The 27723-nt window shown below is 38.8% G+C and overlaps 1 protein-coding gene across 3 annotated transcripts in view; it reads left to right on the top strand.

Annotated features, from left to right (window-relative positions):
- LRRK2 (leucine rich repeat kinase 2) overlaps positions 1 to 26084 on the top strand; it is a 57504-nt gene extending 31420 nt beyond the window's left edge. For all 3 annotated transcript variants that reach the window (XM_015851507.2, XM_032442470.1, XM_032442469.1), the window contains 27 exons: positions 65 to 213; positions 1184 to 1277; positions 2287 to 2473; positions 2893 to 3074; positions 3582 to 3811; positions 4551 to 4678; positions 5808 to 6026; positions 7464 to 7665; positions 8257 to 8345; positions 9075 to 9262; positions 9979 to 10133; positions 11014 to 11160; positions 11313 to 11504; positions 12169 to 12315; positions 12634 to 12734; positions 12886 to 13076; positions 13746 to 13906; positions 14692 to 14862; positions 16457 to 16557; positions 16696 to 16890; positions 17985 to 18178; positions 18475 to 18547; positions 19358 to 19542; positions 20897 to 21049; positions 21758 to 21966; positions 23356 to 23430; positions 24596 to 26084. In XM_015851507.2, coding sequence (XP_015706993.1) covers positions 65 to 213; positions 1184 to 1277; positions 2287 to 2473; positions 2893 to 3074; positions 3582 to 3811; positions 4551 to 4678; positions 5808 to 6026; positions 7464 to 7665; positions 8257 to 8345; positions 9075 to 9262; positions 9979 to 10133; positions 11014 to 11160; positions 11313 to 11504; positions 12169 to 12315; positions 12634 to 12734; positions 12886 to 13076; positions 13746 to 13906; positions 14692 to 14862; positions 16457 to 16557; positions 16696 to 16890; positions 17985 to 18178; positions 18475 to 18547; positions 19358 to 19542; positions 20897 to 21049; positions 21758 to 21966; positions 23356 to 23430; positions 24596 to 24717 — 4240 coding nt within the window. In that variant the 3' untranslated portion in view covers positions 24718 to 26084. The remainder of the gene's footprint in view (positions 1 to 64; positions 214 to 1183; positions 1278 to 2286; positions 2474 to 2892; positions 3075 to 3581; positions 3812 to 4550; positions 4679 to 5807; positions 6027 to 7463; positions 7666 to 8256; positions 8346 to 9074; positions 9263 to 9978; positions 10134 to 11013; positions 11161 to 11312; positions 11505 to 12168; positions 12316 to 12633; positions 12735 to 12885; positions 13077 to 13745; positions 13907 to 14691; positions 14863 to 16456; positions 16558 to 16695; positions 16891 to 17984; positions 18179 to 18474; positions 18548 to 19357; positions 19543 to 20896; positions 21050 to 21757; positions 21967 to 23355; positions 23431 to 24595) is intronic.
- The last annotated feature ends 1639 nt before the right edge of the window (positions 26085 to 27723 follow it).

The following is a 27723-nucleotide window of genomic DNA, read 5'->3' as shown; positions in this document are numbered from 1 at the left end:
CTTTACTTTCAATTTTTTAGCTAATTGTTTCTGAATAAAACGTGGGTTTTTCTTCTTATAACAGAAACAAGATTTCATGCTTATCTTCACCCATGTCCTTGAAAGAGCTGAAAATTTTAAACATCAGTAAGAACAATATTTCATCCCTTGCTGAGAATGTGTTAATGGGCTGTACGAAACTGGAGCTGTTCAATGCCAGGATGAATGCTCTTGGTAAGTATCTCAGACCCACCTTTTGGAGACCATTCACTGCATTCCTACTCACCAGCATTTGGAGTCTTGGGAAGGAGAACAGCATATATGCTTGAAGGAGAATAAATCGCACACGTGCTTGTCCTTGTCTATACCTCTTCATCTTTTGTTCACTGCTGGCAGCAACATGCTTGAAGCTTGATGGATGGAACTGTTCTTGTTATATTTGTAGTGGAAGCTGTAAAAATGGTTGAGTGTAGCTGAGATGTTGCATACTGCTGGGGAAGGCTCAAGGCAGAGGAAATTGTTCAAGGTTAGCTTGAAAATCTATCACTAATACAGGTCTAATAATGTACTGAGATGTATGTTAAATATTACTACATAGTAATAATCCAGCATAGTTTTCTGAATACTGTAGGATGTTTGATTCGCTTGTCTAAACATAGGTGTCATTTGAGATGCCCTGAAGTATCGCACTTTGCCTACAGCTTCTGATTCAGAAAAAGCAGGTCTTCCACAGCAGGGGTGCTGTATCATCAAGTCAGGTGCAGATAGCTCAGGTACCACAGAGTAGCTCAGCTTCACTAAACTTTCATGTTTAAGCAATTTAATTCAGTCTTGAATGTATTTCAGTGGCTCAGCATATTTTCTGCAAAGGTTTAGAAGTTATTTTGTGAATTATACGAAAACTACATAAGTGTAAATAAAGGTTATTTCAGTATTTAAGGCCAACATGAGATGGAATATGAAAGGATGTAATGTGATAAAAGAAAATACAGTAACTCTGTTATATGCTTTTCTAATTTGCAAAATTCAGTAAATGAGTCTTAAAATACATTTCAGTTTCTGTCCTGAGCAGTTTATATAAGGACCTACGTATAGAATATGATTGCCTGACCTTTTAGTCTATCTGTGATTTTAGAAAACTGCAGTATGAAAAATAATTTAAAGTTACGAAAAATAATGGTATTAACTTCTTTTTCTGTTCTAGACACAGTACCTGACTTGTCATCTAGCATAACGACCTTAAAATTATCCCAAAATTGCTTTAATAAAGTTCCAGAAACAATTCTTCTTCTACCACAGTAAGTTGTTTTTTTACTTAGTGAAGTTAGTTTAATATACAGATCTTGGTGAAGAAAATCTTGTGGACTTTGTTAAGCAGAAAATTCAGCATATTTCAGTGATTCTTAGAAATTTCTCTCTCCGAGGTTAATTGCTGAGAAGTGTCATTTAACTGGAGCCAAATTAATCCATTTTCTTCATTATTTAGGGAAGTGTCGTTCCTCAGATTCAAATAGTTATGTTTAGAAATATGTTACTTGACTGTTGAAGCAGACAGTTGTTCTAAGAAGACCAGAATTGCTTTAATTAATAAATCAATAAAAAAATACCGGCAACTTTTCCCTTTCAAGAAGTTCTGCAGATTCAGATTTTTGCACGTGTCCACTGAAATTGTTTTTTTCACTTCCCAAATATCACAGGATATTTTTTCTCTGAGAATGACACTTCCTTCCTCTGTATGGAATTGTGATAATGATGCATGTGACATTTATTTTGCTGTACCTTCACAACATTAATCATGTGAAGATCAGAACTTTTTCTAAGGTCACTGGAATGAGGTGGTGGGAGTAGCGCTGGAGGAGATACCAAGTTTGGTGTCTGATAGATTGGGTAGATGTGAGTGCTGGTAGGGGAGCTGATTAGTAACCACAGAAAGAAGAAAGAGCCTTTCTGTTATCTTAATATGTACGCTTGCTAATATTGACTGTAATTTACTCTCTGAAATATATACAAAATGGATGTGAATGTTTTTTCATTACATTTAATTCACTAGCAAACAGAATGAGAACATATTATATTTTAATTTGTATTTTCTTGTTATTCTTTCTAAGGTAGTGAAGACCTGCTTATAATATCATCTTAATAACTTTTGCTCATTGTAGTAATTCCCATCTTCCCATCTACATTCCTGATATAAAGCTGTCCTGATATCTAATCCATTCATTTGTTTATTGAAAACCAGTACAGTTCCAATTAATCTCAGTTGGATTTATTTCATTTAGTAACTTTTCTGTATTTTCATGTTTTCAGTTTGCGATCAGTAGATTTAAGCCAAAACAAGATCGTAAGCCTGCCTGGGCCGGTGCACTGGAAATCGTTGAACTTAAGGGAGCTGTTATTTAACCATAATCAAATTGGAGTCTTGGACTTGAGTGAAAAGGCATGTGCATGGTCTAGGCTAGAAAAGCTACACCTGTCCAACAACAAGTTAAAGGAGGTAAAGTGTGAAATTCTACCTAAAGAAAATCAACTCACTTTTCAGCTTTGGTTGTCAGTATTCATACAATTTTCCGGTCACCATCTCACATCACTGAATATTCTAGTAGTGAAATGGTGTGTTACTGGGAATAATTCTTCCTATGCAGGAAAATCCCTTTATTCTATTAAGCTTTCTGTCTGGAATGTGTGATATAATCAGTTTCCATAATGAATGAATTATGGAGTTCTTTGTATATTAGTGAGGGGCGCTTGGTCTGTTCATAATAAAAAAAAAAAAAAAAAAAAAAGGAAAAAAACCTGAAACTAAACTACAGCTGTAAAAATACCTACTTTTGTTAAATGTTTGTGGTATTCATGCTCATACTAATATATATATATATAAACAGTAAGTTGTCTATTAAATGTTCTTTTATTTAGATACCTCCTCAAATTGGCTTCCTAGAAAACTTGACTTCTCTGGATGTAAGTCATAATCCCGATTTGAGATTCTTTCCAGATGAAATGGGAAGACTGTCCAAAATTTGGGATCTTCCTTTGGAAGGCCTCCATCTTAACTTGGACTTCAAACATGTGGGATGCAAAGCCAGAGACATCATCAGGTTTGTTTCCCTATAGCTCTCTAAATATTCTTGTTTTGTTTTCTTGGGGTATGTGGTGAGCAGTAAGAGAACAACATATTCGTTTGAAGAGAAGTGCTGGTTTGTCATATGATTTCCAGTACAGCTACTACTCTGTACGCATGCACACACACACAAAACTGATTGTAGTCATTTAAATAACATGGCTCCGAGGCTTTTAAAATTTGATAATTCTAACCTTGCAATAAATGGTCTTTACAGGTTATTTCTAGCATTCCTTGTGTTCCCAAGTGCATCACATAGAGTCCATTTTGAGTTAATAACAAAACCCAAAAGACACTTTATGAATTAAGCTTTAATTTTCAAACCAGAAATTCAAATATACTGTTAGAATCCCAGTAGTACCAAATTGATGCTGAAAATTTGAAGGACATTGTTTGTTTTTCAGTTCTTGCTTGGTCTCGAGTTCTGTTGGTGTTTTTCTTTATTACACATTTCTGTGAGTTCTGACAACTTCTTTCATGCCAGATTTCTTCAACAACGACTGAAGAAGGCTGTACCTTATAACAGAATGAAGCTAATGATTGTTGGGAACACTGGTAGTGGAAAAACTACGCTGTTACAACAGTTAATGAAATGCAAACGAACCGAGCTGGGCTGTCCAAAAGCTACAGTAGGCATTGATGTGAAAGACTGGATCATTCAAGGGAAAGGCAAAATGAAGAAAGAGCTTATATTAAATGTCTGGGATTTCGGAGGTATGTTGAGAGTTTATTATCCTTCATTTATTGACTTCTTCAACGCATTAACGTGTTGCTTATTCTTAGAGTAAAATTTCAAATTGTAGACAGTGAATGATGCAAATTTACACCAAGGAGGAGGTGACCACGTATTCATTAGGGAATTCTGCTGATTGGCAAAAAGTTCTTCAATTTAATATAAAGCCTCAGGAATTTCTCATCACCAAAGGTGGTTTGATCATTCATTTCAACCACAGCACTCTTGAACTGTAATTTCAGAATTATAAGAAACTGCTCTTTATCACCAGAAGAACCATCTTCCATTCAGATCAGTTTTTCCCTTTGTAGTCAGGGTCTCTCTAGGCTATACATTATCACTGTTTTGTAAGGACACAGAAGACAGTGCACTTAGGGAGAGGCTTGGGGATGTCGGTAAACCTTTCTAAGTCTGGTGGATTCTACAAGCACTTCTAAAATGTAGGGGTGTTTCAGACTTTAGAAATGTTATTTTTAAACACTGGTCTTGGTTTAAAACCAGCTTACGTATTTCAACACTGCATTTCAGTCAACAAAATACCACAGAATACCTACCTAAAATTCATAGTTATTGCAGGTTTCCTATCAGTTTAGATTATTTTCTGCTAGCATTAATTTCATTTGTGAAGTAGTGATCTGAGAGCAAGTGTTATGCTACCTTTTATAATCTGCAGATGCTCAGGGGATGAGGTTCTAAACAGTGGGAATTTTTTATCATTAGGACAAGAGGAGTTCTACAGCACCCATCCTCACTTCATGACCCAAAGAGCTTTATATCTTGCTGTTTATGATCTCAGCAAAGGACAAGCAGAGGTGGATGCTATGAAGCCATGGCTTTTTAACATCAAGGTATTAAGTCGTATATATGTACAGAATGGAACGCCACTTTCTGGGGAGCTGCTGTTGAATGCAAGTTAAATGCAAGTTATTCTCTAGAGGGGGGAATAACAAAGAAGCCCTTTAGCAAGAAGAGCTAGTAAGATGAAGCAAGTGCTGAAATGCATTATGAATTGGATGTGGAAGACCGACACTGTTTTGTACATGAGATGGTAGAGTGATGTGCAGAATGGCTTGTATGTTCTGGCAATATCTTGGATTGACTGATAAATATAAAAAGGGGGTTGTATTAAAGGGATAACGAGTTAAGCGTGCTTTTTCTTCTCACCAGTGTAATTTCTGGGAAAAAAGTGGAATTCCACTCATGCAAAACTGTCTAGACGTTGATTTGAAATCATGCTGTTAAGTTTATGCTTATCATCCTGTTGTAAAAAGGAATGATCCCAGGACTATAGTAGGGAAACTGATCTTAGAATCTGTCTGTATATTTTTCTTTTGCTTTGAGAGTTCTTCTATGTTTTTGTGTTTTTCACCACCATAGTGAACATTACTTGTCTTTCCCTTTCAGTCTGATAGTTAACCTCAGCTGAGCAATGCAATTACATCAGGACTTTGTATATGGGCCCTGTTTGCTAAGCTTACCGTCTTCGTTCTTTTCACCTTGAGCAGTGATACAGCCAGATAAGCATTGAGGAAGAGCACTTCTGATGTGCTGTCCCCTGCTATGCAGTGCTTGCTGGTGTTTTGTTGTTGCACTGTTCCTCTGACAGCTGGCATAGTACCCTGTGCTTTTCCACTTCATTAGTCTCTTCTAATGAAAAATACAATTGCCTGGATTAATGCCAGTACTATTCATCTGCCAAGAATGAAATCCAAACCTAAACCACTTCCTTTAAAAAGTTCATTCTATAGATTTCTGGTTTTGAAGTTTAAATGTATTCTGAATAAAGACATGAAGAGGTGTTTCAGTTTAAGATTTACCCATTGCTCAAACTTAGAAGGGGTATATTTAAAAAAAAAAAAGGAGTAAACAGTTTCTGTTATTATTGTACTGATTATTTTGTCCAAATTGTTCACCGTTTGCATGCATATAAAATAGCATCAACATTGAGTTAATGGATTATATGGGTATTGCTAACAGGCACGCGCTTCAACATCCCCCGTCATTCTTGTTGGCACCCACTTAGATGTTTCTGATGAAAAGCAACATAAGGAATGCATGAGTAAAATTACTAGAGAGCTGCTAAATAAGCGAGGCTTCCCAGCAATCCAGGATTATCACTTTGTGAATGCCAAAGAAGAATCGGATTCCATTATGAGACTTCGGAAAATCATAATAAAGGAGAGTCTTCACTTCAAAGTAAGCTGCATACTGTTTGTAACATTAAAAACAGCCTGTTTTTAGTTAAGTAAATATATTTTAATATGTTAATTAAATACATTTTTTGTGTGGTAACCTTGCCTTTTATAAAGTGCAGACAGCAAAATAATGATGGAAAATCACCAGTTTTGGTTATATTTATTTTTCTACCAAGAAATCAATTTAGCAAAGATGTCAGCTAAGTTTCTTTCTCAAATGCTAAGACCATAAACAGAATATTTGTTTTAAAATTGTCCATCTTGTGAATAAATGTGATCATAAACTACCCATTTTTGTTGGTTAGCAATATCTAATTGCAATAATAACTATTGCGAGGTTTCAGAGTATCAGGAAATAAGATTCTGTGATTTCTGAAAGCCAACTAATTCTTTATTTACTGATTTGATATAATGCTGTGTGATTCACTGCTCAAGGGATAGTTAACCAGTGCAGAAGAAATAGTTTCTGTAGCATCCCCATGCATTCTGACTATGGTTTAAGTGATGTTTAAACTCCCTTACAAAAATAAGTTAGTCCACAGGAAAGGAGATATTTTCCATAAATAATTTAGACACTTTGTGAAAGGAGGTACAAGGTGCCTGCCTAGAACTTCATCAAAAATGAATTAAGCATTAAACATGGCCCTCAAATGCTTTGAGTGTTCGAACTTCCATAAGAAAGTAATTACATTTCTGACACATAAAAATGCCACAATGCATTGGTATGTAACTTCTTCAAGAAACTAAGAAGCCAATTGGGAAAAAGACAATTGTTTCCCATTTCCCCTCACAAAACAACTTATTCAGCACCTGTAGGGAATAAAAAGCCTGACTGATTGCTTGCTAATACCAAAGGTCAAAGCAGGTGTCCAGGAAGGAACTCAGGCTACAGGAAACAAGAACAGAATCCTTGGCTGTGTCACTCTTCTTGCTAGATTTATTCTCTTCTGTTTTCCGCTGTCACCGCTGTGTCACCAGACTGTGGAGACTCTTTCGTAAGCAAATGCCCTTTTCCCCTTAACTTGTCTGGAGACATTACAGATTAGAAGGAATGTGATCTTAAAAATTCTTTTATTTATCTATTGTCCTCTGTTAACATGAGATGCACTATGTTCATACAGTGAATGTTGTCCTCTTACTTCTAATCAGAGCTTCTCTCTGTGACTTTTAGATGTCATTTTTTATTTTCCCATATATATGTAGTAAAGCAGTATTTTCTCCTATGCTTTTTCTTTTGCAGGAAAACATGCATACATTAATTCTGAAAGAATTAGTCCCATCTATTTTTCAGAAGCCACTTTAGTCAATAAGAGTGTTCTTATTCCTTGCTGCTGCTACAGTTGGGCTAATATACGCAGCTTACATCTGAGTTGCAATATTGTTTACACTTTATGTGGATAAATCAATACATTTAATATTATTATTCCTAATTGTGCAGATCAGAGATCAACCGGTGGTTGGCCAGCTAATTCCTGACAGCTATCTGGAGCTGGAGAAGAGAATTTTGCTGGAAAGAAAAAATGTCCCGGTTGAATTTCCTGTGATTGATCAGAAACGATTACTAGAAATGGTACAAGAAAACAAGTTACAACTGGATGAAAATGAGCTCCCTCATGCAATTCACTTTCTGAATGAATCAGGTAAAATATGATCTTCAGTGGATGTTTTATTTGCAATTTGTTGCAAATGTGCAGCAGATGAGACTTGTATGGATCAAGGTTTACCCATTGTGTTGAACTGAAATGCTGCCCGTGGGTAAAATATTGCAGTTTGATAATCCTCATCAAGAAATTTCATGATAAAAAGCATCACTCTTATAACATCTTATGTGTCTTGTCACTCCTGGGAAGTATCACCCTGCTTGTTAGGCTGCAAAGTGCCTGAAGAAAGATACAATTGTTGAGACAGCTTGAACAGAATGGCAGGTAACAGCTTGTATCAGCACTATACAGAATTAAATATGAAATAATTAACAACATAGAGCAAAACCGCTTCACCAAAAATGCCCAAGTCAGATAACAAACCTAACAAAACATCTGAAAATAGAGGTAAAGCTGAACAAACCGTGATTTTCTACTCTCTCAAGATACTGATGCAGATGCAATAACTGAATTTAGTGTTCAAACTGATTGTATCAAGTCACATAGGGAAGACAGCCCGGAGTGAGGTGGTTATGTTGCTTAATAGGGAGCATAAGGAATGTGTTGCTAATTACAGTGTGTTTTGTGCAGGTGTACTGCTTCATTTTCAGGACCCAGCACTACAGCTAAGAGATCTGTACTTCGTAGATCCTAAGTGGCTGTGTAAAATCATGGCACAGGTCAGTCTCTGATTATGTTTTATATCTACATTCATGAAACTTTTTCCCCTGTACCAAGCCACTGTCATTTACCAATGATTCTTTTTCACTATTTCTTTACAGTTTCATTATTTAGTATTTCTTTGTGTTTCAAATTACCCATTTCTTTCTGTTTTCTTTGCGTTCTAGACAGCTGCCTGTCTCAGTTATTCCTTTTCTTATGTAATGTGGAACATCATTTAATTGGCACCAGGCACAGGAATACCCATAGAGTAAAAAAACCTCAGGGATGCACACTTATCCCACAATATTGTGATAGGTGAAGAAAAAAGCAGAAGCTCTGTATTGAAGTAGTGATAATGGGTGAGGAATGGTCACTGTATGCTTGTACTAGTGATGTAGGAAAGTCAATGATACAGAATCCTGTATTAGGACAGAAAAGAAATGGCTTGTCTGCTTAAGTGAATTTGTACTTGATATCTTGATTTAGAAACGCCACTTTTTGATAAATATTCACATAACCTGACCTGAAAATTTACCTTTCATTCACTGAATGAAATGGAATGCAAAAATACAAGACTGTTGTCTCCTTGCTGGTTCACATTATGGAAGTCATTGGTTTCATTGTGACATGGAGTCTAATTTTCCTCACAAATAATAGACTACCAGATATTTCAGGGACAACATTAGTAAGGAAAATACGATGTAACGATGACTGTACGCCTCAAATTGTTTTCCTTTTTTTGAAAGATTTTGACTGTGAAAGTAGAAGGCTTTTCTAAGTATCCTAAGGGAATTGTTAAGCGCTCAGACGTGGAAAAATTCCTGTTAAAGAAGAGCAAGTTTCCTAAGGTCTACATGTCACAATACTTCAAACTTCTGGAGAAGTTTCAGATTGCTTTGCCATTAGGAGAGGACCAACTACTAATCCCAAGCAGGTAAGCAAAGACCCACAAATGTGCCATAGAGAGAGATCAAAATAAAAACCTCCCATCGGTCTTTCTAGCTTAACTCATCAACAGAGCAATTTGGCATTTGAAAGCGTATTATGTACTTATTATTTAGTAAATGCTTTCAGAGACATGTTAAATTGATCCTGTAGCAGATAAAGCTTTCATCTTTGAATAATAAAATGCTTTATGAGGAAAGTACTTCTTTAATAGTTACCGTGCTCCACAACAGGAAGATTATAATTTAGCCTCACATTATGGTCTGCTGACATTACAGATATTTATTGCAAGGTAAATTAAAACCATGATTTCTTATGACTTATTTGCTTGAAGTCAGAACCTGTGAAGGTATTCAGAGGCAGAATCTCTCCAAAACAGCACGGTGATTAAATGCAACCAAAAAGATGTTCTGAATGTGGCAGGTAATGGTTTCTCTACCTCAGGTGCAGATTTCACTAATGTGTTAAATAGTGCTTGTTTTTCTTAATGAAGAAATTATTTGTGAGGTTGTGATGAGTTTGGATTATAGCAGAAATTTACTTTATCACAAACAAACAGAATAAGACAATACACTGTCTGCGGCTGGATTCCTTGTGTTATTTGTTCATTAATGAATGCATTTTACATCGTTAAATAATGTATGCCATCAATAAGTTTGGATAAAGTACATCATTAAACAAGGTACAATATTTTTTTTCTTTCAGTTTGTCTGATCACAGACCTGTTATAGAGCTTCCTCACTGTGAAAATTCAGAAATTATCATCAGACTTTATGAGATGCCATACTTTCCTATGGGATTTTGGTCCAGGCTGATCAACAGGTTACTTGAAATATCACCTTATATGCTGTCAGGAAGAGGTACAAATCTTTTGCTTCAAATGTAGTAGCGAGCATATTTCCTCCGAACGTGAACACGTACATTCTAAATGTCTAATCCCCAGTTCTATTTTGATTTCGTTATTTTCTGGGCCACTAAGAAATGTAAGAAAAATGGCAGTGGTATTTTTATGAGAAGTAGCCAGGAGCAATTACTGCATGAGATCTCCACAGCGATGCGCAAAAGAAAGTGAAGGTGTAAGAAGCCCGTTTCTCTCCTCTGAGTGCTAGAAATAGATTAACTTTTCATATGTGTGCAATATTGTCATTTGATTTCAGAAGGAATATAGGAAAGGATAAGTTTTCTTCACAGAAAGATGGGTTAATCTGTTCTCCCTATATGAATGTTCAAAAGCTCTTCATTGGTCAGAAGTGGTGACTTTTTAGTAATTGTTCTCTACTATTTCAGTGTATTGACTTGAAGTTTAGCTCCTGAACTTCGCAATTTCATTTGTCTTTGATTTTTTATATGTGATTTGTGAAAACTGGTGATGAGGAAAGTGTGCAAAATATGCATCTAAAAATGCTACTTATAACCATCACCTGAGTATAGAATTCCAGTTGCATCTTGCTATACCATATATGTGTGGTAGAGGTACAGCTTAAATCACTGATTTTTTTCACACGTGTCCTAAGATAATCTATATTTAAAGCTGAATGTACTCAAGCATTCATGTAATCCCTGCATTGTTTACCATCTCATTAAATATTTAGCTTGTAGCGTAGCCTTATAGAACTGAAGGTCAGCTGACACATACTCAGCATTTGCGGGGCTGTTCTGACTGCAAAGTTGCAGCCTCCATTTTGTTTACTTTGACATAAGTGTACAGTCAGATTTTTAATCACTTTTTATGTTTTCTAGCACGAGCTCTTCGTCCTAACAGAATGTATTGGAGACAAGGCATCTACTTGAACTGGTCTCCTGAAGCTTATTGTCTGGTGGAATCAGCCGTATTTGACAACAACCCAGACAGTTTTTTGAAGATCACAGCACCTTCTTGCAGAAAAGGTTAATTATTCTTGAGCCTGATTTGTGCTCGAGTTGGATTGCGGCTCGGCTTTTTGGTTTGTTTTGCTTTTGCCTTTTGGAATGCAAAGTTTAGCTTTGTAATTGTAAGTTTGGCAGATAGAGGCTGTAATTTCCGTTTTGGTTTGTTGAAGGTTGCATCATTTTGGGACAAGTTGTGGATCACATTGATTCTCTTATGGAAGAATGGTTTCCAGGTTTGCTGGATATAGATGTATGCGGTGAAGGGGAAACACTGTTGAAGAAATGGGCTCTGTACAGTTTTGAGGACGGGGAAGAACACCAGAAAATACTTCTTGATGACTTACTTAAAAAGGCTGAAGAAGGTATGTATGTTTATGACACTGGAAGTGCGTAGATAAATTTTGTATCTCAGGCATCTGCTTTATAATGTCTGGGTGCTTCATGTTGTTTAGAAGTGTCATTGTTTCCATAGGAAATAATTCAAAATGTAGGGCAAAATCAACTTACTCCTTTTTTTTTTTTTATTTAATCCAAGAGACGTCTGTGTAACTGTACAATATGGGATAGATTGCAGCTGCTCAGTATAATAGTGTATAAATGGCAACAGTGAAGAGTATTTCTGTCATGACACTGATAATGCAGTTTCATTCATGTAATTGAATCTAGCACATAGTAAAACTGTTACTTGATCTCTTGGGATCATGTACAGCAGTAACTTGAAAGGTAGTATTCACATGTTAACAGAATCCTTTCTTTTTGTAGATAGAAAACACACCTCTAGGTTAATTGGGTGTTGTGACATGGCAACACTTGCTTTCACATTTATTTAGTACAGATACAGAACCTTGAAAATATTTAAACATGTAAGACACTGTAGAAATTGAATGGGACAATTGGTGTTCTGCTACACCCGTATCCACATCCACACATATATATAGGTATATTCATCGTGTACACTTCTAGAGATCTGTGCATCTTTCAGTGCCTTTTGATTGCTGACCATTGCCTTTGATTTATTTTTCTTAGGAGACCTCTTAATAAACCCAGAGCAGCCAAGACATACCATTCCCATCGCACAGATTGCTCCTGATCTGATCCTGGCTGACTTGCCTAGAAACATTATGTTGAACACTGATGAGCTGGAATTTGACAAAGCTCCTGAATTTCTCTTGGGTAAGCCTTACTTTGTAGGTCTTTTCTTACACTGACAAATCTGTTGAAATCAGTTCTGCAACGTATGAAAGACAACTTAGAGATTTCTCCTCAGTGGCAATGTATTTTTTAAGATACACAGAATTTCAGGCTATTCAGTTCTGAATTTCCCATTAACTTTTACACTAGGACACTGTATTTAGTGTGCTTGGATTATTAATTGCGATGTTTAGCAGTGGATGATCCACACATTTTAAAATAGGACCCTTTCAGCTATTTTTGAGAAATGGCTGATAAGCTTTTGTTTCTAATGTTCTTTTCAATGCTGTCTTTGAAAAGGTGATGGTGGGTTTGGATCAGTGTACCGTGCTTCCTATGGTGGAGAAGAAGTTGCTGTAAAGATTTTCAATAAACATACTTCCCTCAGGCTCCTGAGACAAGTAAGAAATGATGCTTTGTTTGCTGTAGTGCTGCTTGTGGAATACCAACCCTGGTAAATGGCTTAGAAAATTCAAGTACTGTGCCAGACTATTTCAAAACATTTCAGAGCTGTGCTGCCCACAGTATTTCATCTGATTTTACCATTTTCAGGAGCTTGCAGTGCTTTGTCACCTCCATCATCCCAGCTTAGTGTCTTTGCTGGCTGCTGCTGTCCGTCCCCGAATGCTGGTGATGGAATTAGCCCTTAAAGGATCTCTTGATCGTTTGCTTCAACAAGACAAAGCAAACTTAACTCGAACACTTCAGCACAGGATCGCTCTACATGTAGCTGATGGCTTAAGGTAAATGTGACTTCTGTGCTGCTGTAAAAATGGGATACAACTGCAGTTCAGACATACTGAAAATGAGAAGCTAATCTTTTCTTACATCTTCAGCAGAACATTTCTTGGGCAGACAAATACCTATATTTTTCTGATTGATTAGCAGATATATATATTATCAAATATATAGCACAACATTTTTTACCTGATTTTTGGTTGTGGGTTTGGTGTTTCTGGTAACAAGTGGTGCTCATAGAAGTAGAGATATGGCAAAAACGTTGATTGGAATTTGGTGTGTGGCCATGGATTCTGTATTAAAGTATCACAGAAATTAATTCAGTACATTTTTACATTTCTGGAAGTACATGAATGTCCTCAGAAGTGATGGAAGCGTGACCATGAAACCAGATATTCTGCAAAATCTGCATGGAAAATTCAACTTGTGAGGTTGTTGTCAAATAGGCACTGACACTGCAGATACGACTTGGCACTAAAATTCTGCAGTGTTTGTGTGGCAATAATTACTATATCAGAACAATTCTGAAGTTACTATTTACTAAGGCAGGGTCATGCCGGTGATACTTAACATTTTCTGCAATTTACTGTTATGGGGATGATGCATCTAGTGTTTGTGTGTATCTGTATCACTGAATTATGAATGATTCTAATAAATACATTTTTCTTTAACAGGTACCTGCATTCAGCAATGATCATTTACCGTGATCTAAAGCCTCACAACGTCTTACTCTTTACCCTATATCCCAATGCTGCTGTCATTGCAAAAATAGCTGACTATGGCATTGCCCAGTATTGCTGCCGGATGGGAATAAAAACCTCTGAAGGCACACCAGGTCTGCAAAAATGCTTTGTTTTACATTGATTCAAAGAAATGGTTAATACAGTTTTGTTTAAGTTTGTAAGAAGTACCTCCTATCTACACTGTAGCTGAAATCCACAAATGTAGTCATGGTTATATGACACATTGTGGTACCAGATTTATACTGTTTTTGTGCTTTAACCCCTTTTAGAAGAAATAAGAATGATAGAATCATAGACTCGTTTGGAAGGAGTTGGAAGGCAGAAGTCTTGTTTTAGTCTTGTTTTAGTGTAGATTTTGAGATATCGCAATTATACTTCTAAAAGTGTTTGTTGTTTTAATTTTCACTAATGCATAGATAGGTCTTTTTTTATTTATTTAAGACAGTGAATACCTGCACTGTTCTCCCACATGAAAGAGGATTATTTAGCATCGATTCTAAACCACTGAACACTTGAAGAACCCTGAATGGTTCCTTTAGGTCCTTTAAATTGTTTATGACATACGGCTTCATCTATTCAGCATTAGGTCTTCAAAAAGACTGCAGACTTGTCTTTCATTTTAATTTCCATTACAAATTAATTATTTTATATGTATTGGTGCAGGAGGTCTGTAATTGCTGAACCATCTCCTTCCTTTACATTGATAACTGATATTTTGGGTAGTCTGCCATGTGCAAACTATTCCAGCCCAGAAATAGTGTGACATTTTGGGTTTCCTTCCTCTGATATTTTCATCAGTAAGCGTTTACTCTTACAAGAATAAAGGTGACTTCAATTTGGTATGAATCATAACTATTCATGTATTATTTATTCACAGGATTTCGAGCACCAGAGGTTGCCAGAGGAAATGTTATTTACAATCAGCAAGCTGATGTGTATTCATTCGGTTTGCTTCTCTATGACATTTTAACAGGAGGAGGTAGAATAATGGAAGGTGTGAAGTTTCCAAATGAATTTGATGAGTTAGCAATACAAGGAAAGTTGCCAGGTATGTCTTGTTTCTACCAGATCTGGAATGAAAGGGGGCCATTTGCTCTGCCTCCTCTAAAGTAACGCTTCTTGTTTTACGTTGTATTTGATGGTGAGCAGAAGAGCCTAAAAAAATAACACTTTTTAGAAACTTCCCATTCCACACAGTCTCACACAGTGAGAAATAGGCATCTATTCAACATATGTTGGTTGCAATTCCAAGGCAACAAACTGGTTGATTTTATTAAGAGATTTTCCACACTTACAATTTTGTCCAGACCTAACTTAAATGAGCATTGCTAGAGGTATCTTCTGAAATCATGTCTGGACTTGACCCTTACCTACTACTTTGTTTATGTATATCATGCAGTGTGTTAAGATAAATCCACTTTTCTTCTTTGATCATGATACATTACATTAAAACATCCATTATTGAGGCGCTCCTTATCTCACAATCTTTAAAAAGACATAAATCCCTTAAAGAGCAGCCACCACATCTAAAGGTTTTAAATAGTAATCCCCTTTAATGTGTCAAGCATTGGAAGTCCCCGCCCTCCTATATAACATTCTTCAAACACCATATGCATTGCAATATGTGGTTGTTTGTTGCTGAAGAAAGGCTAAGCAGTGTGGATGTGATGTATTCAGCTGAACAGTATAACTCATGGTGTTCTCATTTATTGCCCTGCAATAGAGGATATGAAATGTTCTTTAAGGCTGAAAACTCCATCTAAGAAGGGCAGTTGATCTGATACATCTTCTCCATTTGAGAGACAGAGTTCATATGTTTTCTACTCTATAAAGAGAATAGTCCAGTTCATAATGACAATCAGAAGTATTCATTTCTGGAGATAATACAGCTCCATCTGTATACATGGTCATCATGTATGTATTTCCACCACAGAAAGGACGGGCTGAGTTCACAAGTAAACAGAGCCCACTGTTTGCTGAGCAGAACATGTTCATTTGTGTGTTTTATTCATTCCTTATTCGTGCTTAATGGAGGACTGGAGTATCTGCTGTACATATTGATGAGTCAAAAAGAAAAGCAATACAAGCACTGTTACTCATGAGTGATTTGTTCCTACAGTGGTCAGCGCCTATAGTGATAAGATACACAACCAAAGCTCTGAGTGGGGATTTAAATTTCCTTACATCAAAAATACTATTTGGAGTTGCTTCTCTGAAATGCTAAGCAGTTTATCGAAAGTTCATCTGTATTAGCAAACACAGGAGAATAAATCTGGGGGAAAAAAAGAATTGACAATAGGAATTGAAAAGACTACAGACAGAAATTACATGCCCTGCAGTGGTCAGCATGAATCATAACATAACTCACACATATTTGATCCATTCCTTATGAAAAGGGACGGAATCCATTTACTTTAACTGCTTTTAATGAAAAAGACTCTAACTCTGTGACTCTCATTTTTCTGTGGTAGCAGATGAGCAGTTCCAAGCTGTTCATTTGACATTTTGCCTCAGAGCGTGGTATTACATAGAGCAGTTATCTAAGAAGTTAAATGAGTTCTTAAAATAAGGAGAAAGTTATTCAGAACTTGCAGTTCTGCTGTAAGAGGCTGGCTAAGAAGTTACCTTATTTTTCATTTAAGATCCTGTCAAAGAATATGGATGTGCCCCCTGGCCTAAAGTTGAACTCTTAATTAAAAAATGTTTGAAGGAAAACCCTCAGGAACGACCAACATCTTCCCAGGTATTGCTTAGTGTGTTTATCACTTGCTGAGATGTTATGTCTGTATTCCATAAAACATTGTTATCCGTTCCTTGTTATTTATTTATCCCTGTACAACCCCTTGTTATTACCATGTGCATACTGTGGCTTTCTTTGTAGGTGTATGAGATTTTGAATTCTGCAGAGCTTATCTGTTTGATGAGGTCTGTTTCAATACCCAGCACTTCCACAGCAGAGTGCATGGTAGCTGCCAATCAAAGCTGCAAGAAGGCAGGAGTCTGGATAGGCAACGGGAACACAGAAAGAGCACAGCTTTCATTTGTTAACCTAAATACAGATGGACATACTTGTGAGGTATGTGTGAAAGTTGTCCTTTATTATAATTTCATTGGCACCCAGGTCTGTTTCAGAAGAGTTAACTGTATTTGAACAGTAGGATATTGCTTCTGGACAGTTCAGCTGTGAGAAATCATGGCAAGAACAAAGATTTCTCATAAATGAATCATTCTTGCATCTATGAAATGTAACAAACACTCTCTTATCCTCTCTCCTGCTTGAACTTCTGACTAATTCTATCTTTCCAACACCATGTTTCTTTCTTACACTGAAATGGGGGTTGAAACATGATGATCCTTGGGGTCCCTTCCAACCCAAGCCATTCTGTGATTCTATGGAAGCTATTTCTAGCATGGAGGCTGGGACAAGAAGTAAGAGCTGTACAACCCTTTGTGTCTCCATGTCCCCTAACAATCCAGCTTGTCTCTTAACAATTCCTCTCTTCCCAGGTACATCACCTCCTTCTGACACTTCGGGTCATAACCTTCACTCTCTTAATTTGCTTTTGGTTCATCCCAGTCTTGTGCCAATAGGAAATTTTTACTCAGGCTTGATGAGCTGTGATATCCATATGTTCCTCTTCATCATCCAGAACTGAGTATGACTCATCATCTAAGCTTTTTAAATTGAATTTCCATAAAGTATCTGCCATCTGTTGACCGTGAATTAGTAGACTTGGTATAAATTGTATGCCTTATTTTTCTAAAACTAAAATGGAAAGAAAAGTTAAACCTGTAGCTTTAGTGTTAGCAGCTAAACTGAAACAATATTGTGTAGCTCCGTTTGCTTAATGCTCTGATGGCTTTTGAGACCTTCATAATATAGGAATTATAGAACAAGGAGATCAATAAAGTATTTTTTTCAGTGTTCATCTTAGAAATTTTCCAGTGTACCATTTGAGGCGGCCTTCCCAGCACTCTGAATATAGATAGTACAGCTGAAGATGTGTTCTGCTAATCAAGAATTAGATGTCATGGAGAACACCTTCACGGGTAGATCCAGTGCCCAGGAAGATTGTACTTTATTTTTGCTACCAGCGATTTACTAGCGTTTACCTGCATTGAAAACATAACCGAGTTGTTGAGTGTTTTGTTGTTTTTTTCCTGACTCAGGATATTGCAGATAGTAAAATCTTAAGTTTGGCGTTGGTGACTCTTCCTACTGAGAAAGAAAACTGGATTGTGGCAGGAACCCATTCTGGTTCTCTGTGGGCAGTTAACACAGAAGATGAAACAAGACGGCACCGTCTGCAGAAGATGTCCGATTCTATCACCTGTTTATACTGTAATTCACTTTCAAAGCAAAGGTATGTGTGGCTTTTAAAGATTTTGTGTTACGTTTCAGAAGTGCCACTGAACAGAGATGTTCAGAAAGTGACAGCTGTACATTCATGAGATGGTTTTGTTCCAACAATTGCCTATTTTGTCCATGTTTTCACTTACTTTTGTACCCAGTGTAACTGGAAACTACGTTCCTGATCATAGGTGGTGGTTATTTGCTTATAGGGTTCAGTGAAACTCTGAAGCACCAACGGTTACTGATTTAATTTTGTCTTACCTGATTCCTGCATTCATTGCTTTATTTTGTTTCGTTTTATTTCAGCAAACAGAAGAACTTCTTTCTGGTGGGCACAGCTGATGGAACACTGGCAGTGTTTGAAGACAGAGCAGTTAAGGTAGATTTATTCTTTATAGTCTGTTCTAAAAACGCTGCTGGCAATACATAAAGCAGTTACTGATAGTGGTTTTATTTCATGCAACTTATTTTAAAATCACTTCTGTAAAATTAAAAATCCTTTTTCTGTACAGCCTGAGGGGAGCTGCACGTAAATAATAAATGTTTTAACCAGTAGTTAAGAGAAGGAAATTATTTGTTTTAGGACTTAACATTTCTATGACTCTGTGACTTTGACAGGCCTGACTAGAGAGTGGCATTAACAGTTACTATTTAGAATATTCTAATTGAGACCATCTCCTTTAGTTATTGCTCTTCTAGTTCCTTTTTTTCTTTTCAATCTACACAACAGTTTCCCTCTGTAGAACAGATACTTCAAGGAAACAGTATTGTTTAGATTCCCTAGAGGTCAAAGTTCTGTTCACAGATAAAGAGATGCCAGTAGCCATTCCTGTCGGCTGGTTCCTGAGGGTTGGCTCCTGCCCATAGGCAACTTAGGGCAGTTACGGAGCTGCAGTGCACTGCAGATCTAGAATATGGCCTGGTATGGATTTCCTCTAGGATATCAATGTGGCTTTCTTGGACTGGGCCAGCAGCTGTAGAAGTTATGAGTCCCAGCTCTGTTTTATTTCTGTTCACACAGGCTGTATTCTTTGGGCATTCATAAAGGTCCCTGCCATTCTGGAGACAGAATGTTTCAGAAGATCTGGCTGTGAATATTCTGTGGGTTGTGTAGCGCTGCTTTAACAGTTCCTATTTTGTGTGTCTGTCTGCTCTTTGTTTCTAATGGAGAATGTATTTCTTCCCGCAGTGTAAGGGTGCAACACCTCTGAAGATACTAACTATAGGAAATGTTAGCACACCACTCATGTGCTTAAGTGAATCCACGTATTTATCTGAAAAAAATACAATCTGGGGAGGCTGTGGAACAAAGCTCATCGCTTTATCTAGTGATTTCTCTGTCCAAAAGCTGATTGAAACAAAGTCAAGCCAACTGTAAGTTTCTTTATGTATCGTCACTTGGCTCTTTTCTTGTTTGTGTCAAAGATTTCTGGTGGTACTTTGGTATGATGTCTGGTTCTGTTTGGGGCTTTTAAATTCTTCTTCCCATTATTTTCCTTCCATAATATCAATGAAATACAGTGTGCATTAAAACAACATCATTGAGTTATGTGTAAAGTCTTCATTGCTGCTTTTAAACAAGGCAAATGCGTTGTTGCTGCATAAAGGATTTATGATGTCAGTATATATTTTAAAAGTGTATAAATGCTAATGAAAACTTTTCTCCCTGGATGGCATTTGTGGAAGCTTTGGTTACTTTACTCAGAGCTACATTCACATATTTTGAGCAGCATTTCTCTTTATGTGTTGGTGTGGTACGTGTGCCTATCTTTGCCCTGTAGGGGTAAATCATGTTTGACTGCTGACCTCTCTCTGTTCAGGTAGTTTTTGGAGCTGTAATTCTGATCTGGGTAAATCCTGCTCTGAAGTTATGGGCCTTTTTCCTGAGCTTGTAATACAGTGTTTGATTTTATACTAATAAAGAGAATTATTCTAGGAAATGAATTTGCTTTGGAAAATAACATGTTAATATAACAGAAGAAACCTAAACTTCGGTAGAATTCAGTTCAGTGGCAAGATGAACAGCATGTCAGAGGGATACTTCAAGCTTTGTAGGAGCAAAACTGTGTGCAGCTTAGGAAATGAAATTGTCAGGAACAAGTAACATTAGGGAAAGCAGCAGTGTTGCTGAGTCTGTTGTCAGGTGTCTGTGATTTGGAGCTGCTCTCCGAGATAAACTGAAGAGGCAGTGGAATAAGATAACTCTGATTAATTACAGGGCTAGCAATTGTTTGATGTGTAGATTTGGCATTAGAGCCAAATTCGTATGTAGAGAAAAGCAGACCAAAAGGCAGCTGGCTGCACTGAGATGAGCAGAGCAAAGTGATCTCAATCTTATTGCTGCTTTTTAGGCTGAGTCATCCTTGGTAAGTGACCTTTATGGTCTTGTGGGCCCTGCAGCAGCTGTCAGGCAGCTTCAGATATTGAAAAGGTGGTTAAAAAAAAAAAGGTGGAGTTTGCCTTGCTGTGATGTGAGTATTTGTGATTTGAGCAGATCGGTAGGAGAGATTTGGAATACATCTCCAGGGAGATCAACCTCACTGCTGTGAGAATTCACAGCAAAGTGCAGGAAGGTTTCAGCGAGCCCTTGCAATTGTATCCCAGCCCACTTGGGATTTAAGGCTGAACTATTCTCCTTAGAGTTACAGACAACTCGATTATAGTCAGGGCTTTTTTTTTTCTGCTGGATGTTTCCTGTGATTCTGACTGGAGTTCTTTTCTCTTCTAGGTTCTGTCATAACGCTTACAGTGATGCAAACATTATTTCCATAGCAGTAGATAAATCCATCTACTTGGCAAAGAAAAACAGCCATTTTGTGGAAATCTGGGACAAGAAGACGGAAAAACTTTCTGAACTAATTGACTGTGCACATTTTCTGAAGTAAGTCCTTTTTTTCCAACTGACGACCTGTTGCACAGAAAGCTGACTTAAGGTTGCCTTCTCCAGTGCACTGATATGATGTGCTTGATATATATACCTCATGTTTCTGGAGATAAGGGGCTTGCCCAGATCATTAGGAGGATTTCTTTTCTCTCTTCTGGAATTTCATTTCTCTAAGACCTTTATATATTTCACAAGCTGTGATTTCAAGAAGATTAATTTAACTCTACTGAAGAAGAAAGTCTTTTGCTGTCCTTAGCTGATCAGGTAAGATAATGATGCCTTGTGCTCAGTTTCGCTGCCTGCATCCCCTAATAAAAAATGTCCTCTCCTTACGTCAGAGTTTTAGTAGCAGTGACAGCAATTTACATTTGCCTTTAAATTGTTCCTCTTCCTTAGTGTTCTATTTCCATTTGATTTTTATGGTGACGCCTAGGAGGAGCTTTACGTGTACTCCTCCTCCTCCCACAAACTGAGGGAAAACAGAGAAGTGAAGCTGCCTCCTATTTAAAGACATTTTCCAGCACGCTGTCTGGCTCTTAGAAGTCCAGTAGTTTTCATCTCAGATTGTTTAAATTAAATCAGAATGAGCTATTTGCAGTTGTCTTGATGAACGATCATTTAAAAGGCTGGCACTGAGGGAGACGTTCTGGCAGCTATGGGATGGGTGCCACCAAAATTTAATACAATTTCTCTCCACGCTTTTAGGGATGAAGTGGAAAAACTGAACAAAGAATCAAAGCATAAAGTTGCTTATTCTGGAAGAGTGAAGACAATTTGCCTGCAGAAAAATACTGCACTGTGGGTAGGGACAGGAGGAGGACATATCCTGCTACTTGATTTATCAACACGTCGCCCTGTACGGGTTATAGATAACTTCTGTGACTCTATTCGAGTCATGCTAACAGCTCAGCTAGGTAAGTAAAGCCATCAAATGACAAGCACTTTGAAATTGGGGCCAAGATTAGGATCACTGGCTTCTGTCTGATGTGGTGTTCCAGGAACAGATTAGCATTTTCCGTGTGCTGTTCATTCATACTATTCTACTGCTGTCAACTTCACTCTGTGTCAGACAGACCAGTGTTAGATGAATACCAACAGGCTGCCATAGAAAGTAACAGCTCTCCTCTGGCTTATCACTGGTCAGCACAAGAACACACCCACCCTCACTGTATCCTTTGTGCCATGCTTTGTCATAGCTCTCACTGTCCTCTGTCCTATAGGCATTGTCTTAATCTCTGTCTGTCTGTGTTGATTCCCCATCTTAAGTTTTGTGCTTCTGGTTTCTCTCCTGGTGAAGCTCTCCTGATAGCTACAGTATTAGTGCTGTAAAGGGACTCTTATTTTTAGTGTTTTGTACAGATAGATAGAATAGTTACTATAAAAATAAGGTTTCTGCCTCGCGTTATTCTCATTGATAGGACGATTATATCCTATAAAGTAATATGGTGTGACTTAAGCCTTGAGTCTCATATGCTTGGCTTCCAGACTACATGGCATTTTTAATCAAAATTTTATTGAGAGAAAAATTAATACTTCATGAGAAATAGATTGGTTGCATTTGCACACAACTCAAGGATGGCAAGGGGCTGATCCCTGCCGTTTGATGTGTACTTTTTCCTTTTGATCATTTTCTCGCAGCAATTATTTATAAAGGCCGGGCTTTTCTCCTACATTCAAAGACTTTGTAAGCACAGAAGCCCTGGAAATGGTGCCATGGCTGCTGAACCCTTCTTCATTTTAACTTGAAAATATATAATGGCAATGTAACTATTTTCAGAAAAAAAGGGATTTTGTTGAGATATCAATTTTGTCTTCAGTTTATGTATGGATTAGTGAATGTGCCTTTTTCTAACTCTGTCACTTGACAATTCACATATGACACACAAGACATCATCCTTAGAGGACAGTTTATATGTAAGTATCTGTAGTATCTGGCGCTTTCTGCTGACCATTGGAACGGTGTTTGCAGCCTCTTCTGCCTTCACTGTGATGCCTGTTTTCTGCGAGTGCTGCCTCTGCACATGGTCAATAGCAGGGTGCTTTCTTCTTAGGCTCGTTCAGCAGGCTGAACAGCTGATCCAGGCTTTGAACTCTGGTCAACCCCTACATTAAACAGAGACATTAACTGTATTGTTTATTTTCATGTTGGTTTTTTTCCTCACGGTGGATGACTGTGAATAAAGGGCCCAAAGCAAAACTGTGGTTTCTGTCATCTTAGCAGCGTTTGTAAGATCCTCTTTCTGTCCTTCAATTACAAACCTCCCATCAAAATTAAAATCTGACCTTTTCTTTCTTTGCAAAAGGGAGCCTGAAGAACGTGGTGGTGGTTCTGGGATACTGCTACAAGAGCGACACCGAAGATGACAAATATCACAAAGGTACCTGAACTGTGCTTTATTAATTTGTATTATTAGTGAAGCAGAAACTATGACGCTCGGCCACCCTCTGAGGTGTGTTTGGAGAGCTGGCGATCAACATTTGATCTACTCTTTTGAAAATTATTATTCGTTTTTGTCATTGGTTATGTTTCTGGGCTCCATACAAACAATTCAGTTGCCTGAATTGATCGGATGAAGCTACTCTTTGGAGGGCACATAATTTTCTAGAAAACTCTATTTGGAGAATAACTGCCCATGTCTAATTGTGGAGCGTGTCAAACGGGTTTCGAGAGGGGCCTCCAGGAATACTCAGTGTTATGGTGAATGATGTGGATGAAGGAATAACGCGTCTGCTTTTCATGTTGGCAGACAGCACTTAGCTCAGAGGAGCCACGAGCACAGTGGAGGACAGGACCGGAATTCACTGCAACCTTGACAGATAGAACAAATGGTCTGGAAGGAATAGGATACAGTTCAGTAAGGACAGATGTGAGACCTCAAACGTAATTAGGAGGGATCAGCTGTACCAACAGGAGGAAATGGTCGGCTTAAGCAGTGGTGCTGAAAATAAGGTTTATTTTGATCACACGTGGAACATGAGTCAACAGCGTCATGTTCCTGCAGAAGGGACAAAAACCTTTCTTATGCCAATAGAAAAGTGGCTTCTCTAAGACATGGGAATTAATTCCTGTGCTCTGCTGAGCTCTGATAAGACCTCTGCTGCAGGAGTGCATCCATCTGGGACAATGCTGAATGATCTGAACTATTAGGAATAGTCCAGAGGAGAGAAATGCGGCCTCTGGGAAAATGCTGAAGATAAATTACTTAATATTAGGAAAGCATCCAACAGATATGATAACAGGCTTCAAATATGTAAATAAAGAGGAAGGGAATAATACTTCAACATGTTATTCCCTGTGGGCAGGATAAAGGCTAAGCAGTTTCTATTACAGCGAGGGAAATTTAGGTCACACATCAGGAAGAGCTTCCTGACAATTAGGATAGCGAGTACTGGAATAGGAAGATAAAATCTCCATCTTTGATTTGTTTTGCTTTTTTCCTAAGAACAGTTACAACTGATGCTCACACTGATGCCCTTCTTCAGCAAGACCACTTCTGTTCACACAGTAATTTGCTCTGTTGCACTGTCTTTTTTTTCCCCCAGAATTACAGTCCTGTGTGTCAGTGTGGGACATTAACCTCCCCCACGAAGTGCAAAACCTGAAGAAACATATAGAAGTGAGACAGGAACTAGCTGAAAAAATGAAAAGCTTCACTTTGGACTGAAAAACCCTTTCAAGTGCCATTCTCTTTTCTAGACTTGTATCCTAACTCACCGTGCAATATTCACAGCCTCTTGTTGCTGGGCTCCTTAACCCAAACCAGGAAAGAAATCTTCCCAAGTCATTGTGTACTGAGAAGAAAGAAGGGTGTTATTCATAATGTTTGAAAGGACAGAAAATCATTAAGAGTTTCATAATCTGAAGCATTATCACGTGTCTGTTTACTCATGAAGTTCTGCACGGAGGAGCTGCGGCTCGACTTCAGGATAACTTTGTTCATCCAGTTTTTAGTCCCTCTTAAATTGGAAATCAGCCAGGAGACTGAAAACGGCTCTGATTTACTTCAGTATCTCTACTGAGTTGACACCGGAGTAAGAAGCAAAGCTGAAGGCTCTGTTTCCTTATTGCAGTCTGTAAGCATGAGTTTTCTCTGATGATTCATGTTTTATTCATGTCCGAGCTCTTGACCTCAGCCAAACAAAGGAAAACATTATATTTTATACAAATAATTGAACTTAAGGAGCATTCAGACTTCTCACGAGGAGCAGCGCAATGGGCAGATTACAGCCTTTGCTTCTTCTATGAGAAGTTGACATCTTCCATTGCAAACAGAAAACCAAACTGTGCTAAAATAATACAATTCCTCTGAATTCCAAATTGAATTACGCTGACCAGCCCTGCACCTTGGTGCCTTCTTGCAATTGTGCAGCCTGCCTCGTTCTGAGCAATGGAGTCATGGAGTCAAGAACATTCCCATCCACGTACATCTATTGCACAGCTCACTTCTAAAAGCCATGGGAAGGAACAGAGAGGAAACTCCTGCTGGAAAGGCTGCTACCGCTCGTACCACAAAGAAGGAAGCGTGCTGCAGAATCTTGGTGCAGCTTGCCTTGTGTGCCTCCATTCCATCCATCAGAAGACAGAGCTCATTTTCTTGTTGCGATACCAAAAGAATCCATAGAGTTCTCCTGAAATCCCTGCACGGAGAACACAGAACCACTCCAGAGTTTATTGTCCGGAGCAGCAGGGTCAGCAGCACCCTGTGGGCTCCCAGTTTTGAAGAACTTCTGTACGTGGACAGCAGCAGCTGCCGAGCCCAGCTGTGTCACTGTCCCATTTGCTGCCTCTCGTGGTGTGTGGACTCAGGATTCCTTTCAGATCTGTACCCCCATTTTTTATGCGTCCTTGTATTCTGCACCCAGAAGATAATTTGCTATTTATATGGATTTTGTAACTCAGAAAATATATATTATTATAATGAATACATTTAAAAAAGAGATGCTATGTAATGCAGTTACGTTTATTTATGAGTCATTTTGAGATGTAAGCTTTCTACCTTTTTATTAAAGCTGTGCTTTGTTAATGACAGTCCATTTGCTCATTGCTCTGTTTCCAGGGAGGAGCTTTTGTTGCACTTGATCCCTTATTTCTACTCTTGTATTTGTGGCCCTGGGGAGGAGAAGCATTGTCCTGAGAGGGCCTGGTAGCCTGGTGCACTGGAGGAGGTGACCGCAGGCAGTGCTGGCCACCTCACTATTGATCCGTCGGAAGATCACTGAGAAAGAACCCAGCACAGACTGAACCTGGCCTAAGGGGTGAGTGTTACAGGGCTCACAGAGCCAACAGCAGCCAACCAAGACAGGAGGTCGCCACAAACACAGCTCAGCTGGGGGACCGGCCTCCCCTCCCAGCTGCAATGCGCTCAGCACAGCACAAGCCCTGTCGGATATGATGCTGCCTGCTTACTCAGGATAACATCCAGCATCTGAAAACTGAAGATAATCTTCTACTTCAAGAAAAGCCTCTCTGCCCATTGGAAACAAGCTGCACGGCTGGGCTGGAAGTTAACACCTGAGCTGGAAGTTAACACCTGAGCTCAACATTTAATTTAGCCCGTGTTGCTCAGAGCCACGCAGCTGAAGGACGTTCAGCTCTACACCTATGGCAGCAAACTGCGCAGAGGGAGCCAAATACTTAAAGGGTTGTTGACTTCACATCCTTATTGGTTGCTTGCTCTGGCAAATTACATGGAGCAGGTTCTGCCACACGTTCATTTTACCTTATTTACAAGCAGCCCAGGTTCATCATACTGTAAACAGGTAGGACAGGCTGATATGACACCCTGTCCAGTTTATATCCCATCACTCCTTCTAATCTGAACTGTTATGCTTGCAGGGCAGCGGGAATGCTTTGTAACAGCCAAACAACTCTGGGGCCAAACAAGCACAGAAGGTCTCAGCAAGTGAGCAGCAAAAGGTGGCACTTTGCTCTCAGTCTGCCACGTAGAGAACTGCACAAACACCTCCTCGTCACCTTTTCTGGCCTTCCTGTCAGTCATCAAAAACATGCCACCAATTCCCACCACTTGCCTCCAGAGGACCAGTTTCTATCAGAACTGGCAGGTGGTTTTTCTTCTGTTCGAATCAGTCCTCAGCCCCACTGGGAACCCATCCCAAGGCGGCTATTCCTGCTCTGCACAGTGGCAACAAACATACCTATAAAACCGGTACAGCCCGTATTTCCCTGTAGCCAAGGACAGGCCCTGGGTCACCCTGCCTGGTGACGGGGCGCAGTGATCGCGCTCAGCTCCAGCCCACACGGCCATGGCAGGGAGCCACCGAGCTGCACACTGCAAACTGGTTACATCAATGCTGGCCCTGCTGTGTTCCTTTACCTTGGCATCTCAGCGATCACACGGAAGGCATCCGTTTGTCCTGCCACCCCCAGCTTCTGCAGCACTCCCAGCTGAAACATTACACCTCAGGAGCTCAGCACAGCGTGGGCTGGGCACCAGGTGACAGCACGTGGGAGATGGCTTAGCACAAGGCTGGCTCTGCTCCTGGCAGACATGTAGAGGCTTCCCCATGGCCACCCCAAAGCCTTGGCTCTTCCAGCCGCTCATTGAGTTCCATGGAGGGCCATGAGGATGGTAAAGGACTGGAGCAGCAGAATGAAGACAGGCTGAGGGAGCTGCGCTTGTTCAGCTTGGAGAAGACTGTGGGAAGACATC

This window comes from Coturnix japonica, chromosome 1 (assembly GCF_001577835.2).
Source record: "Coturnix japonica isolate 7356 chromosome 1, Coturnix japonica 2.1, whole genome shotgun sequence".
NCBI classification, from domain to species: domain Eukaryota; kingdom Metazoa; phylum Chordata; class Aves; order Galliformes; family Phasianidae; genus Coturnix; species Coturnix japonica.
This window is presented reverse-complemented; position numbering and strand designations above follow the sequence as displayed.